The 16,500-nt window shown below is 39.6% G+C and overlaps 1 protein-coding gene across 10 annotated transcripts in view; it reads left to right on the top strand.

Annotated features, from left to right (window-relative positions):
• Positions 1 to 16,500, top strand: part of TBXAS1 (thromboxane A synthase 1) — a 259,778-nt gene that overhangs the window by 70,019 nt on the left and 173,259 nt on the right. For all 10 annotated transcript variants that reach the window (XM_072923497.1, XM_072923496.1, XM_072923495.1 and 7 more), the window contains one exon: positions 13,650 to 13,743. In XM_072923497.1, the coding sequence (XP_072779598.1) occupies positions 13,650 to 13,743 (94 nt within the window). The remainder of the gene's footprint in view (positions 1 to 13,649; positions 13,744 to 16,500) is intronic.

Here is a 16,500-nt window from a genome sequence, read left to right as displayed (position 1 = left end):
GATTTCTGAAAATGAAGTCCTATGGCCATGCCTATGTCCATGGCTTCATGGCAGCAGGATGCTACAGAGAAGCTGTGGACACATCCTTAGCACAGAAAATTTGGGGTCAGATTTAAGCAGCTGTGATTCATGATTTCTTTTACTTGTAAGTAAGAAGTTCTGTAAATCCTCCTAGTAAGAGTCCTGTGGATCAATACCTCATGAAAGTCCCATTTTGTCGTCAAGCATGGAGCCACTTTTAGCTTGTCTCGGTTGGTGACATGCTAGTTCTCAGAGTAGTGTGTAAAATGTCTTGCAGGCGAGATGTTATGTGGTCTTGTGTTTCCAGCACATTGGACTAGCCCAAACAGGTGCTGTTTGGAGAGTTGTAGTTATCCATACCCATACACCTGTCAAGAAAACTAACTCTAAACCCACCCCATCTCAAAATGAAAGGATTGTTTGACAGTATTGAAAGGCATTTAATTACATTCTCCTCAGTTATTTCTTCTCAAACTTCTTGTTAATTGCATTATAAAATGATAGTTCTATTATTTCACCTAAGGATGATGTCAGGTTTATCGTTACCTCTGTTTTCCTCTTGCTCCTTTAGATTTTGGCATTCTGTTGCTTGTCTTTCAAATGCTCTGAATTGTGCTAGTGTTAAAGATCAGTATTTTTGGTGCAGAGAACCTTAGATATTTTGTTACCTGTATATTATGTGATGCTACTTAATTTTGAAAATGTTAATCTTCAGCAGGATGCTGCCTTGTTTATTCTTCAGTTATGAGTTGTACCTTTTCTATTGTATAAGTGCAAGAAATTATTTTTGGAAGTTTTGTCTGAATACTGATGCCTGTAGATGCAAAAAAGAAATCAATCAATCTTCTAAACCAATTCATTAAGTCATCCACCCAATTCCTTCCTCACACAGCTTCCATTTTCCCCTTTTCACTTCTGAGAATTGTTAAGGTTTGGTTTTGTTTTTCTTTTTTTTTTTTTTTCTATTTTATCTCGAGGACAGGGAGGTTGCCACTGTAGGGAGCCTTTACTCCAACTTGCAGATCCTAGGCTAATGCGTAGTCATGAATTGGTTCTGGTCCTTTGCGTGGGTTGGAAAAACCAGGAACTGGAAAGGATTAGGTTTTCCATTGGGCAGCCCAAATAATAGAATAGAACAAAACTAACTGGAACTGGTGGGACGATAGCACAGAAGATCTTCAGCCTTGCATATCAAGCTTTCCCTGAACAATGTTCAGTAAGGGAACTCCCCAAGGAGGAGGAAATCAGTCCATTCTGGAGGGGGATGGGGTGAATGATATATAACAGAGTATCATCCACACCTCTGCTGCAGATGCATCTATGAGGGACAGACTAATGTTAAAGATGGATGTTCAGGGTGAAAAACCCATCAGTGGCATATAGTAAGTCTTATGGAAAAAACATAAAAGATGGTTGAATGTTAATTTTGCACTGTGGGAAAATGAACAGATTTAGAGTGTGTGTATGTATGCACATGAATGTAAATATATGGGTATATAAATAAATATAGAAGTACAGTTTCTTAAGGGATTCAAAAGTATCTCAGCTCGAGTTAGCTATTCCTAGAGTAGTGTCAAGGTAATAAAGCAGCCACTGTGCAGTGTGGTGTGCCAGTATGGGACTGCACAACCTTTTGTGGGCCTTTTCTTTGCAACCCCACTTATCACTTGGGGAAGACATTAAAAGTAAAGATTATTTTCAGAGTTCTGGTGGTGGCAAGGGAAGGTTGCCTTCTTCCAGGTTGCACATGGTGTATTACACCTGTGCACCACTATGCTTTTCATGGTTTGAGCAGATTTTGCTTATGCTTTCCTAAGTGTCTTTTTTTCATATTCCTCCAAAGTTTTCTGTCCACTGAGTTTTTTTGGTTTTTTTTTTTTTTTTTTTTTGGCGGTCACTGGATCTTTCAATCAAGTCTCTCTTACAGCAGGCACTAAACTTCAACTCCCCAGAGATAAGTAAAAATATTTCTTCTTCGGGCATCCAACTTCAGGTCTTGCAGTTAGCTCCCTGGAGACAAAGTAAAGCTGGAAATAATGGTGCAGATGTGTAATGAACCTTAAAAAAAAAAATTGTTGTTTTAGTTAGGAAAAGAAATACACAAATTCAGCTGCAGTAATTAATGTATTTCATAATATCAGAGTCTCTTCCTCATACCTTGCTCAAGGTTGTGTTGAGGTCTTGTGTCCCCTCTCCAGTAGGTAGGTGACTTCTTTAAGACTTTATCTTCCTAAGAGGTCCTTCCCTTTCCCTCAATAAGCCTCTTGCTTCCTGCCAGGATTGCTGTCATTTGTATCACATCTTGCTCTCATTCTCTTCTGCTCTCAATCCTAGTTCTGTTGTCAGCCCTTTTATTTTTTATAAACTTTCTAATCTTTTTTAACACCCATGTGTATCATCATCTAATGTCTTTGTTCTGACTTGGAAAAGATCACTGATCTGCACCCAGGTGCTTGCAGAGAGAGTGAAGAAAATCAGCTTCTCTGGGCTTCAGCTCTCCTCTTACCTCTCTTTGAAGGTGAATCACTCATGCTAATGACTCTAAAATTCCCTGTGGAATTTTATTTCCTCGTGGTAGTAAAAAAGTAATAGAATGACAGTGCACAGGACTTCCCTCCACTTTAGAGGACCTGGTGCTAATGATTTATTTATCATTTTTGTTTCAGCAGGAGCAGCAAATCCCTGTCAAAGATCAGGGCTCTGCTGTGCACATGAAGGGTGTGAGATGTAATGGGAAGATGGTCTCTGTCTTGGTGAATTTGCAGTTGAGGCATTGAAGCGTTTTGCTTTCATGTGCCAGGAGTGTTTGAGGCTGTTTAACTGGAGGAGAGAGGGTGAGCTGGGACAGGGGTGTAATAGCAGGTCCTTTGAGAGATGCTGGGAAGGGGGTCTTTAATGGATTAGTATGCTACATTGCTCATGCAGCGCTATGTCAGATGCTAAAAACCCCGGGGTCAATGGGACAGCCAACAGTAACAGACTTTTCCATTGTTAGCAGGGAGAAATGATTACAAATTGCATCCAGGAGCCTGCCAGATACACAGGTTGAGAGAAAACATGACCAATAGAAGAGCAAAGACTCTGCATTAAAATTAGTTCTTCCTGTCATGTGCAAAACTGCTTCACAGAGAGGGGACTGCAACTGTCTGGATTATGGAAGATCCAGACAAGTGGGCTGTGGAGTGAGCTGTCATGTGCTGTGACACTGAGTAATGCAAATCAACTGTGTTCCAGGAAAGCCATTTCCATGTCAGCCTCTACATGAAAATTATCTGACTTGAACAAGGGTTTCTTTATGAAGTTAAGAGAATTATTCCTAAGGATTGGAATTTGTCTCTGTCATGGAGAAATGGTCAGAATGGACTTCAAAGTGTAGTCAAAAGATGATATAATGTGAAACAAGCACTTCTTTTTTTTTTTAATACCCAACAGCCCAGAGAGAGAAGCATGGCAGATTAAAAAGTTTATTTCTGTCTGAACTATCCAACATTCTGTTTTAGAGCTAATGCACAGTGTTACTGCATTTTTCAGTGATTAAAGAAGTAAAACACCTCTCAGTCCATTCTGCTCTGGGATTGGCATTTCATGCATAATCCAGTGTTGCTATTCCTGTGTGTAGTCAGTTACTCAGTCTCCTTAGGCTTGAATGGGTGATTCAGAGCTCCAGGAAACCCCAATTTCCTTTGTTTTGCTTTTAATCTGGATGGCACTTGGGAGTAACACTTGAGCCTGCTTTTTTTAGGCAGTTTTTCAAGTTCAGAGGATCTCCTTGAAGTTTGCTTCCTGCAATCCTTTCATCCAGTCTGTTTGAAATTCTGCTTTTCCTTTGGCTTTGTTTGGCATCTATTCAACTATCTTCTGTTTTGTAGGAACAATTTTCTGCCTTTGTTAGTGACCACGATACTTGTTCGGGTTGGTGATGGTGATAGACTGCTCAAGCACATTGAAGGGTAATTGAAATAATTTCACTCTTTTCCTGTCTCATGTGGTTGCTAAAGGGTGTTCTCCTTGTTCTGGGCTAGGGAATATGATATGCATATTCCTTGCTCTACCTACTGTGTCTCTTTATAAGGTGAGCTCACTTTATGGAAGGGATGGAATTACTTGTCTTTTCTGTGAGCTCAACTCTTGTTAGTCCACAGGTACTCAAGAAGTTGTGAATAAGATGCAAAGGAAAAAAGGAGGCTGAGTTTATTTTTTTTTGTATTGCCACAAGGCTTTGAACCCCACTTCTGTACTTCTCACTGTTCATGTGTGCATGAGCCCTGAGGTTGGGAGGATTTTCTCTTCTTCCCTTCAGAAACTAATGACGTTTCTCCCTGGTGACTCCAGTGCTGTGCTTTGCTCTTCATGAAAGGAGCTCCATACACCCTTTACATTAATTCTAGTGGTATTAAATCATGTAGCAAAGCAGAGCTCTGGACTTGTACTATTTAGATGCACATGTGGTAGCTACTCTTGTTCAATTCTGAGGCTTTGCAGCCAGCACCAGTGCTATTTCATGATATAGCAGATTATCATTTGTTCCTTGAAACAGCCTCACTTCCAGTGGGTCTTTCTATGCAGCTTTGTGTGACTGTGTCAGCCACCTGCCAGGACATGGGATCACTCTTCCAGAGTGTTTGTGCTTCCTCTGTACCCTAAAGATTTGAAAATGAAATACATCTGTGTTAAGTACAATTTAATTGTTTATGGTAGTGGGGTTTTTTTTAGTTGTTGTTATATGGAAAGATGAGAGAAATGGGAGAATGAAAATCTGAGCAAGAAAAATAAAGATCTTATCTCCTCATGGCATCACACTGCTCCTGGTTTTCAAGTCATGGGGAACAGGCAGTGTCTCCATTACTAATTTCAAGTTTATCATATGCTGTCTGGTATGTACAGGCATTATAACATCTTTCCTGTAATTATGGGTCAGATAATGTTGTCATTGTCACCCCTGTGCTATAATGGATTAGACCCTGCATAAAATAACTAGTTATGAGCTGAGATTTTATGTGTGCTCTCAGACTGAGAGTCAGCAATTCCTTTATTTTAAGTCTGGCTTACTTAATTATAGGTGGGTCTGTGAGCATCACAAATTAAGATTGTGTGATGCTCCTGTTAGACAACCCTATTTTAAATTCCTTATTGCTTTTTCAAACTCCAAGCAGCTAGGATTGAACTTTTTCAGGGCTGCTGTCTTAGGTGAAATTATTGAAAATTTTCAGTTTAAATGAGCTCCATAAATTCTGAGACAAGTGCAAAAGAAAAAATGTTTTGTTTTATTTTGGGAATCTCTTGGGGGTTGAGGTTTTTTTCATTATCTTATTATTCTTAAAAGTGATATTCTGATTTTCATATTAGCTTTAAAGCAGGGTTTCAATATTTGCTGAGAGGAGGTGGGCTTTTGTCACTGGATGTACTTTTTGCCTTTCTCATGCAAATTTGGGCAAATTGTGTTTGAAAAATTACAGTTAGCACATGTTCACTGGAATATTTTCTGTTTATATGTAATTTTAAGCTAATATTTCTGATTTTGTCTTTGCTAAGCATAGTCCCACCCTCTGTGTGTGTGGAGGGCTGACCAGGCAGCAGGTCCCTGAGAGCAGCTGGTTGCTCTGAGTGTGGGGACTGAGAGAAGCTTTTCTCTAGTGTGACTGTGCTGGGATGTCATAGCTGCAATGAGATTTGGGCACAAGAGCTGCAAGTGGGGAGCCTGTGCAAACAGTCTAGTAGGAATGAGGTTAGGCAAGAAGAAACTGGGGTAAATTGCTGCTTGAAGTAGAGTGAATGGCTGATACAAACCAGTGTGTGACTGTGCTGGGAAGGGATCATTTGGGGAGATCATGGTAGGAGGTGATGCAGGGTCTGGGTGAGGGTGGCACTGCAGTCAGCCCCAGCAAGAAGCAGAGGCTGGGACTGGTGGTGGGTCCACGGATGAGGAAGAGCAGGGTGTGGCCATACTGCCAGAGGTGCAGATGAGGGCTCACTGGTGGGATGTTAGCACCCAGAAAGAAGCCTAGCATTTTGGTTTAGGAGCTCTTAAATTTTGCTGTTTTTCTCTGTGATGAAGTATTGAGAGACACTTTGGCAGGCTGTGCCTCACAGCTCCCTTGTGTGAAAGACAACCTGCCTCTCCATCAGCTCTTCCATTAGCTTACTTGGCAAAGGTCTCTGCCATAGTCTAAGGTCTTTTGATGACCCCTGTGGATGCAAAATGATGCAATGTGATGTATTTTTAATGATTTTTTTTTCCTTTAAATTAGAACTTGCAAAGAAAATTGCATTGAAGATATGTTATTGAGGTTGTGAAGTCAAGCCCACACAACTTAGGAAATGCCAGAACAAAGTTGGGCTGTGGACCATTAATTCAGGCTCTCTGAGCACCATGAAATGATCTCTGGTGCTCTGATCACGTATGTCTCTGGTCGGTAAGACCTCTGCCACATTCAGTGCACTAGATGGATGGTGGTTCCTTGGTGTTAACTTAAAAATAAATAAATAAAATTAGTTAATGTGCTGTGTAATCATGAGATCTGAGCATTTATCCAGAGCTGTCTAGGGAGGTGAGTTGTCCCTGCAGTCTGTCACTGCTGCTCATTTGAGATTACAAGGGGGAAAACACCTGGAGTTTGTTCCTCCTTTGGTACCTGCCACATGTATGCTGACAGGCTGGTCTCAAAAAAGGGCATAGGACTGTGCTCCCCACCTCACCTTCAGTTAGGGGAGATGTTTCTGGCCCTAAAGCACTGGGGGGCACTGAGCCTCCTGAAGCATTTTTTTCCCCAGGGCTTTCCTGGCAGGGTGTGACATCCTGCAAACCCTGTGCCAGCTGATTCCTAATGGCACTGAGTGGCTCTGCATGTGCTGTTGTGGAATGTGGTACAAGAGCTGAACTCTCAAACCAATTCCTTGACAGCAACAGGCACCAGGCAAGTTGTGTGATAGACCACAAGTCCATGGAATAAAACATGAAGTTTTAAAACAACTGAGGTTGGTGGGCTCTAGAGGGAATGCAATGTGGGTTTGCCTGCACCCACACCACTACTTGATGTGTTGCTAAATAACATTTTGGGACTTCAGCTACCACAACACTGCAACCCCTTTTCAGCCCTATGAAATAATGGGCCAGTGACCTAATAAATGTCTTCTTTATGTCAATGAAAAGCCAGAATGGTTAGGCTCCCAAGCAGAATATTCTCTCTCAATTTAAGTATGAAAATGCTTCCTGCATCTATACAATTCTTCTTGGTGTGTAGGAATAGCTGAAGTGCATACAAAAACTGATGCCATGTTTTCTGCAAATGGAGTTGCATCACTAGGACAGGAACTTGCATAACAATTAGGAAGGCTGATAAGGTTGAAACTTCATGTCCTTTTAATTGAAGTGTCCATTTGTAAAATTGAGATGTAATTAGTTGAGGAGAGAGGAAAAAAAAAAAGTAATGAAATTTTACTGTTTTCTGGACACAGTGTTTCTAGCAACGCACCTGTTTTTGCAAACTTCAGTCTTCCTGGCTGAAACAAGAATATCTATGGCCTAGAGGTGGTACCATTTTCTTCTGTATGCCCCACAATATCTGTCTGACTAAATATGCACTTGGAAGAAACTACTCCTTAGTAAAGGTGTGGTGCCAGTGGTCCTAGGGAGTGAAAGGATCGCTTGGTATATGGTTAAGGCAGCTGGGCTGGAACATGAGCTGAGCTTAGCTGTCAGCTCTGACCCAGCTTTTCCTGCAGACATCATGTATGGCCTCATGGATGCACCAGACCTCAGATCTGCTGTGGACAATCCTCCTGGTGAGGAGACTCCTCTTTGTGGTCACGTGGGATGGAGCTCCCACCTCCTTTCCCAAGGTTATATATTGCTATAAGGAGACAACAGCCTCTGCTGCTGTTGACCTCCATCGTTTTGTTTAAAGGTGTTGAGCCAACAAAGAAGGGCTGAAGCTGTTGGATTTATGACTCTTGTTCATTTGCTCTTTATTTGGAAAAGTCACCGCCCAGTGTGAAGAGGTTGCACTCTGAGAGAGGTGATGAAATATTGTCATTGACCTGCTGTACAGACCATCTGTCTCTCGCAGGGCTACTCTGGAATATGGTGAAAAGTGTTGCTTTTTCTGTCTGGGCTTTTTCATTTAATTGGCCTTGCTTCTCTGCTAATTTTTTAGAACTTAAATCAAAGCAACCCCCAAAACTTTAAATACACTGTGACAAACTGAAGTCTTATTACAGCCAATCTCTCGATACTATCAATTCTCTTAACAGACTTGAAGGAAATGTTTGACAGACCAGAATAGCATGGATTAAAAGATGATTGCTAGCAGATTGAGGAGGCATAAATTTGATACTGGGCATATAATCTTGCCTTTTCTGCACACTATTCCTGATGTATTAGCGAATATTTCAATGAAATAACATCCTATGATAATTTAGGTTTTGCAGCTGGAAAACATCTGCCCCTGTGGAGGCAGATGGTACAAGTGTCTGCAATGTCTTTTTCTTCTGCAATTATGTCAAAATTAAGGCTCTGTGAGTGCATTCAAGTCATTAAAGAGAGCAAGTGTTACATGGAAGTCCTCATTATCCCTGAAACTGTTATTACAGCCCTACAAATTCATGGTTAAAAAGTATAGATTTGTTGAGCTTGAAAATCAAATTGCAGTACTCAAATACCCTTATCCCAAACTGACTAAAGTGTCTCTTGAAGACTAATTTCAGTTCATTCTTAGAGGTATACTTGTGGATATTTGGTGTCTCTTTTTGAAGGTATAGTAATAATTCCATACTCTGAGCTTGATATTCTACACATCCTAGTGTATTTTCATTCAGTGAATCTCTCCTTTTCCATCAGAGGTACTGCTGGGCAACATTAAAGGACAATTTGGTAGCCTGTGTTGACCAAGGAAAAGGGATTTACCTTCCCCATTTTTCTCTCCTGTTTTCTGAAAGATTGTCTTTTGGGGATGGATGGCTGACTCAATTTTGTGGTTTTGTTTTGTTTTTTCTTTCAGTGAGTACATTTTCTGGAGGTAATAATCAGCACAGGCTGTATCCTGGGATGGCTTCCACTTTGGCTGCAATACTCGCCCACATGCAAGACCTGTTTTCTGTGTATTTCTTTGTCAGAACGGGACATGATAATTATTTTCTACCTTAAATATTCTGAGGAGCAGACAAGAGGAAAGACTTATGTGATGGCAGCTCTCCAGTGACCATGATGCAGTATTCATAATGCAAAATTTCCCAGAGAGGGCTGAGAGCTGAAAGTCTGTAGCCAGCTTTGGGATGATGTTTTGGTGAGAGTGGGCTCCCAAGAATGCTTGTATATTTTGTATATTTTTTCACAAGATGTCATTGTAATGCTGGGGAGGCTACCTTTATTTTGTGCATTATCACTACTTTGTGAGTAAAATACATGCTAACTCGAATCTCATATGGTAATACATAAATAGAGGCAAATAGGTAAAAATGCATGGCTATTGTCTCTTGTTTGGCAGGAATGATTTCCATTATCTCAGCAAAATACTTTGTTTTCCCAGTCAGTCTTGCAAAATAACGCAGCTCCCAATTCCTAACAATGAGATTAAATAACATCTCTGTGTTCCAGTTTGTAGCTTTTTAGGTATTATTAGGTTGTGTATTACTTAGATATAGAAGGAATGATGCAATGCATTTTCTGTATTGGGAGAAGTCTGGGATAATTTCAACAGGATGTTGAACTGGAAACAGAATTGGATGCAGAATTGGAAACTCTGTAATCTTGTATGCTGCACAGATTGATCATCCTTAATAGTAGACGACATAATACTTTTTCTAACCGTACTGACCTGGCTTGGACAGATGGCTAGTTCTGTTAGCTATATATCCTTCACAACTTATATTATTTATCTATTTCCCTTTTCAAAAAATTTTTAATAGTGTTTTGTGGAGAGAAGTTAGTATTTCAGAGAGTTTGTATCTGCCATGTTGTCCTACTGGAATGCATTTGACATGTTAACTTTCTTTTAACAGTTGTGTTTAATATATACAGAGAGCATTTTGCTCTCAGAGGCCATCTGATGTCTTCAAAGGGTTTCTGAATTGTTTATTGATCTACTTCATTGCTGCTGTTCCTCTGGTTCTTTTTGATGTCTTGTCACTTAATTCAAAATATAATGCCAAGCTTTTAAATTAAGGGTTGTGCAGGAAGCCTAATTGTGTAAATATTAGGGTTTGTTTCTCTTTTGAGTGAGAATGTACTAGATTGTCTGGTAAAAGCTGCTGCCATCAGAGTTTTATCTGTTTCATGCCTCTCACTTCACACAGACTCATTCCTCTCTTCCTCTTAAGAAAGTTGAGATGTCTGGGGTTTTATCTTTTAGGTATTATAAAAGTCTAATATCTTATTATGCAATTAGAAGCTTACAGACTAGTTCCCTGATTAAGAAAATAAATTTTATTATTTTTCTTTCCTTTTCTTTAATGTTTTCCATATATTTCTCTTACATTTGTTAAATTTACTAGCTAAAAGTGACTGCAGATTCCCTCCCTCCACCTCCCATTAGTTTATTCTATCACCTTTTGAAGCTTTTTAAATTTCTGGAGTAGAAAATCATTAGTGGTAAGGAGTTCTATAGTTAGTATATTTATTTCTTGGAAAAGTGTCTCATTTTTAATCCTGCCACCTGAATATTCCTTTGTGGATTTTCATACTGTATTTTAAATTTTTGGGTAATAACTTCTCACTTAATTTTTAAGCCTTGCATGATTTTAAATATATTTGTCATAACCTGCATCAGTTGCTTCCCCCCCACCCCCGCCATGATTAAGATCATAGCCTGTTAGCTTATTTCTTGTATGGAAGAGGTTCCATTTCTTGCTTATCTTGGGCACCTCTTAGTATCTTTTTATTACCTTTTATTATCTTTTATTTCTAGATTTTGCATTTGATCTAGCCTTTCTAGTCCATTGTCTGATCTACCATCACTGTGTACCCACAGCAACAGCAGGGGGTTTCCTGATACCAGATTAATTTTTGTGATAAAGTAGTGTAGAAGTGTAATAAGTGGCAGAGTGAGAAATAAGACTTCCCACTGGTCATAAGGCAGGCTTGGAGCTGTTTCATTTAGATGTACAGCTTCTCCAGACTAATGGCTTTGCCTATGAAGCCATGCTACCTGTTTGCACTTGCCCAGCTTCTAGCCCACCTTGCCCTCGCAGCAACAAAACCTGGACATTGTTTTCCCAGTGCCCTTTGGATGCAGCTCTGAGTTACTGGCCAAGATTGTGTCCTGGAGATGCCGAGTGACCAAATCACATAAATTGGCCTGTTTGAATTATCAGCCTCTTCTGGCTCAAAAGGCAGAGGTTTGTGCTGCAAAGCTGTCAGATTCATGTATTGCTGGTGTTCACTGTGTGTTATACAGGACAATTATGCTTTTCGTTTTTTTTTAAAGTCCGTAAGTCACTCTTTTCTTTCTCTCTCCCCCACCCAAAGTACTGAGAATGTGTGGAAATATTGCAGAGATGGAGGGAAGATTTTAATATTTAAGGCTGCAGAAAGTAAGCTGCTGCATTAGAAATGGCCAAAGTTAAGGCTACATGTGCAGTGCTAGATCCTTCTTTTGTGCCTGCTGCCCCATCAGTCTTTGGCCATGTACATACTATTTTCTCTTCTGTAAAACATCAGGTGTTTAAACAACACCAGAAATGTTGTAAAATCATAGAGTAGGGCTAGATGTATTTACTGATAAGATTCTTTTTTTCTCCTGCTGGCTTCATCCTTTTGTTGTTTTATTTCAGTCTGTAGCTTGACGACACTGCTTCTCTCTCCCAACTCATTGTAAAGTGTCGCTCCCTACCTTTCAAAAACCTACTTCAAATACAACTGAATAAAAAGCAGTAGAGAAAACCACATTAGGACGGTGAAAAGGAAAGCAAATCCTCAGCTGTATGAGGCTGCCAGTAATGTTCAGAAACTGACAATGATGAACTGCTCATCTAAGTATAAATAATCTTCACAGTCTCTGTGTTTCTTGCCTTGTGAAAGGGTACTCATTATTTTTTTTACTTTTAAAATATTTGGTGATCACATCATTTACTTTGTCTGGTGTAAGCCTCTGTTGCAGTCACTCTTCACTTTGCTGTACATGAAAACCAGGAGTCTAGAGACTGTCTGGTGTGTGGTGAAATGAGCAGTTAACTGTAGCCCAGCCTGGTGTTTTGTGATCTGTCATGTATTTTACAGTGAAAACATCAGGACAGAATACTGCAAAATTGACAGGTTTTCAATGACGGGGATTTTAATCTTTTTCACTGTTTACATGCTGAAGATGAGGACTTTGCTATGACACAAAGACACTTCAGGAAGATTTCAAACAGCAGCAGCAGCAAAAAAAATCCTCTCTTTGGGGATGAAAATGTATCATGTAGGCTGTTTTGTCATGTTAAAGTTAAAACATTTCTTTTCCCAAATGTATTAGCTGAGGAAATTCTCATATTTTTAAAGCAGTTAAGTAGCCAAGAAATCAATAATATGTATAAAATGTGTAATAAATGTTGACTTCTGTGCCTTTACTTCACAATACCTTGTCATACTTGACACAGTGTCCTTGTAAAGACTGAATACACATAATTCCTATTGAGTTTGTGAGAGGGTTTGTGTTTGTGAAGGTTTGTACTGCCTTGTTAAAAAAAAAGAAAATTCTTGCTATTTAAAAATTATTAAACCTCTATCTCCTGATTATGATTTTTGTAAAATATCTTCACAAAAGAAAATTCATTAAGAAAATAGGTACTGTGCTGCGGGAAATCTCAGCAAACAGAACTGCACAACAAAAGTTGTGTCTTTGGGTAATCAAAGCTGCTGCTGTTAGCTCCTGCTCTTTCAGGTTTCACTAATTGAAGTCCCTTGATTTAAATCCATTGTTTGTATTAAGAAAGGGGGAGGGGAGGAAAAAGAAAGGCTCTGGGGTTGGGTTTTTCTTTTTTCCTTTTTCCAGTATTGTCCCTGTCAACATGCCACTGTTTCATCTGAACCAAGGGATGCATGAAGCATTTCAGTCTGGGTTTTGTTTCCCTGTATTTTTTATATTTAGCAGCTCTAATAAAATCACTCAATCAACATATCTGACCCAAATACTAGGCTTGACTTGAACATACTGACACTGTCTTGGCTCATGGACAACTGAGAGTGAATTTGTGTTTGAATTTTTGTTCTGTGATCTGTGTAGGTAGAGGTGATGGAAGAAGAAAATAATAATCTGAAAATCTGTCTCGTTTCTTTCCCAGCAATGCCACAGAAGTCAAGTCTCAAATGCTTATTTTGATCTCATTTGTAACCTCATGTAGCTTTGGGGAGTCACTTCTGACTTACAAGACCCTCTGTGGGAACAGGAGCAGCTCTCTCATTCCACTGCTCAATTTTGCAGGCTTGTGTTTGAGTCACTTGGTCCTTTTGCCCTCTCCGAAGCACCAATGTATTGCATTTACTTTGTGACCTGAGGAGCTGCCAAGCAATGTAACCACATTGGCAGTTCTGTCTGACCAACACAGAAAGCTTCTTCTCCCTCTCTGAATCCAGGGAAGTCATCTGAACTAGTTACTGTGGCAAGTCCTATCATGACAAGATCCAAAATTAAATTACTACCTTATTTTTTTTCCAGGTACTCCACATCTGCATTCTCCAAACTAAGCAGAGTAGGGATCCGACATCCTCCACCTCTTCCTTTCATTGGAAACCTGCTCTTTTTCCGTGAGGTATGATGTGGTTTTCTTTGAATCAAAGTGATGGGAAGAGTGGATAGGAGGCAGGAGGAATTGAAGGGGATCCCACAGTTCACTGGTACCACCTCTTCAGGCATGTCCCTCTGGAAAGGACAAGCAAAACGCAACTTTTGAATGAATTGGTACAAGCAGCTGTGTGTAAGCAGCTCTAATTCCAGGGTAAAGTAAACTTGAGGGAAAGAAAATGTGTAAGCTCCTGCAGTTAATTACTTGAGCTTTTCCAAGAAAGTTCATGCCCTCAGTGAAACAAACTTAGTTATGTGAATAGAGCAGATTATGTTAACTAACCCAACTGGTTTGTTCTGAGTTTTGGCCCCTACAACCTTTCTATTTGTTTGCACTTTGCCAATTGTACACATTTATTTTAAAGCCTTTAATATTCCTTGATCTGAAGCAGTAACTGGAATTAGGTACTGCTGAATGTTGTTGCTCTGTGCTGCAAATATAAGAGATGTGAGGAAGAGGAATTAGTGACATTTTGCTTCCAGATTTTATTCTCTTATTTTTCTCACCCATCATCTTTGAATAGACTGCTAATGCTGTATTTTATTCCTTGTACCATTTAAGTGGTATTGCTGAGGGTCCAAGATACCTCAGTAATAAGGAGCTTCCATTTCTCTGGTTGGATCTTACAGTAAGATCTCTCCAGTGTGTCTCTGTTGCAGCCCAGCAACTTTTAAGGAAATCTGGGCCAGCTCCAGCTGCTGCCCAGTTTTCCCTGTTAAGTGCATGGTCATCAATATCCATGCTGAGATTTGAATTATTAATGAGAATATATTGCCTCTTACCTTGATCTTCATGGTGATTGTTCTGTCGATACCAGACTCATTATTAGGTAAAACCTTTTTAAATACCAGTTTTACATGTACATCTGATTTCATTTAGAAAACAGCATAAAAAGTTGACTTAATCCACTCTAGATTAATTTGAACTGGAATTGGCAGGATGACTTTAACTTACAAGGGATTCTGGTGGTATGGGATGCTGACCTGTTCACCTTCACTCTTCAGGTTTCAATTCAGCTGGGTGGCAGAAAGCCACTCATTCTGTAGCTCCTTAGTGGTGAAATCCAGATATCATTAGTAACCTGCTAACACTTGCTGTTAGGTAAAGGTGCCTGGAGACCAAGTTATTTTGGAATGTTGTGGATAGGCTTGCCCTTTACCAGGGTAGAATTGTAAAGGGTTTGGGAAATTACCCAAAATGATTATATGATCTGTTAGGCAAATGTCATGACTAGAATTTAAATCAGACTAATACAAAAAATTTAACCTTGATTTTACTACTTTTTAGGAAGAAAAATAAATTAAATGTAGCTGAGAAATTGTGTCTTGGGATGCCAAGAAATAACTGTTTTTAAACTAGTCGAGTGGTGCAAAGCCACAAGCACTGCCGGGCTGCACATCCAGCACTCTGGCATTTCACCACCCATCCTCTCTACCATGCTGTCACTGCCAGTAAGAATGAGCAGAGAGGAGCCCAGGCTCTTGGTAATTTTTCTACCTCCTCTCATGTCTTTTACCATTTTTCTGGATCTGCTCCTAGGGTGCTTTCCTAGAATAGTGCCATAGGAGTGAGCCAGTAATGGGAGTTCTGCTTTTATACTGCAAGCTTTTGTCTGTGCAAATGTTTTCAGGGACACAAGTGTCCTCAGTGCAGTCAGTAGATGACATTGTCCACTTTCCCTTTCCCACAGAGGAGAACCAGGGCCTGCTCATCACCTTACTGGGAAGAGGGATGGTTTTATGGGCTTAACTGTGAGGAACACTGCTGTGCATGAATAGGGGTTGGGTTTATTTTATATACTTTTTTTATAGGAAGTAAAAAAAATGTTCATTTGTTCTGTTGCTCCGTCTATAATATTAAGACGTTCTTGCCCTTTCATGTTTATGTAACCATTCTCTTTCCACCAAAATAGCTGTTTGGAGAGTCTTACTTTTAAACAGGCTGGCTCTTTCTTAGTATTGCTAATCTTCTACAGGAAAACACATGAGCCACATTCCCGTTAAATCATCAAACTAGTGTTTTTCAACCATGAACATTTATTTCAAAGGAATTAATGAATGGTGACTAAGAGGAATGAATTGATATGTACCATAAGGGAATCTGCATATGTGTAATTCATACATTTCCAGTGTTGAATTTTGTCTGCAAATTAACACAGGTTGAAAAGCCCTGAACACAAATGAGATCTGGGAGATAAAAGGAAATCAAGGCTTCAGCATATGCAGCCTAGCAGTCCAAAATGTGTCCTCATCTTATGAATTCAGGCTTTTCTGCTAGAATATGATTGCCAGAAGTGCAAGGAAAAAGAAATAAAGCAGGAGAGGAAGTCCCTTTGACATAATAGAGTAAATCTATGACCTGGGAATTTAAGAAAAAACATTAAATGTCAAAAAATCCCACCAAGATTGTGTAAGCAGTATTTTACAATTTGTAATGGTATAAATTCAAGGGTTTGCTTGCCTTCTCCCTTACTTGAGCATAAATCACTTCTACTGAAATAAATGGAGTTTCCTGTTTTGCTGCACTGTGCATGTAAACAGAGCTTCAGGCCTCATCCATTTTTTTGCACTTCTTCTTCTGCAAATGTGCCTGAAAACAAAGGAACAGTACAAGCAGGATTTTACCAGTAGTGCTGAGTTGTGGGGTATTTAAGAAGCTTTCAAACATATTCTAAACAAGAAAATATTTTGTTAATGAGAGTTTTATTTGTTTTTAAGAATTATT

Source organism: Taeniopygia guttata, chromosome 1A (genome assembly GCF_048771995.1).
Source record: "Taeniopygia guttata chromosome 1A, bTaeGut7.mat, whole genome shotgun sequence".
Taxonomy (NCBI): Eukaryota; Metazoa; Chordata; class Aves; order Passeriformes; family Estrildidae; genus Taeniopygia; species Taeniopygia guttata.
This window is presented reverse-complemented; position numbering and strand designations above follow the sequence as displayed.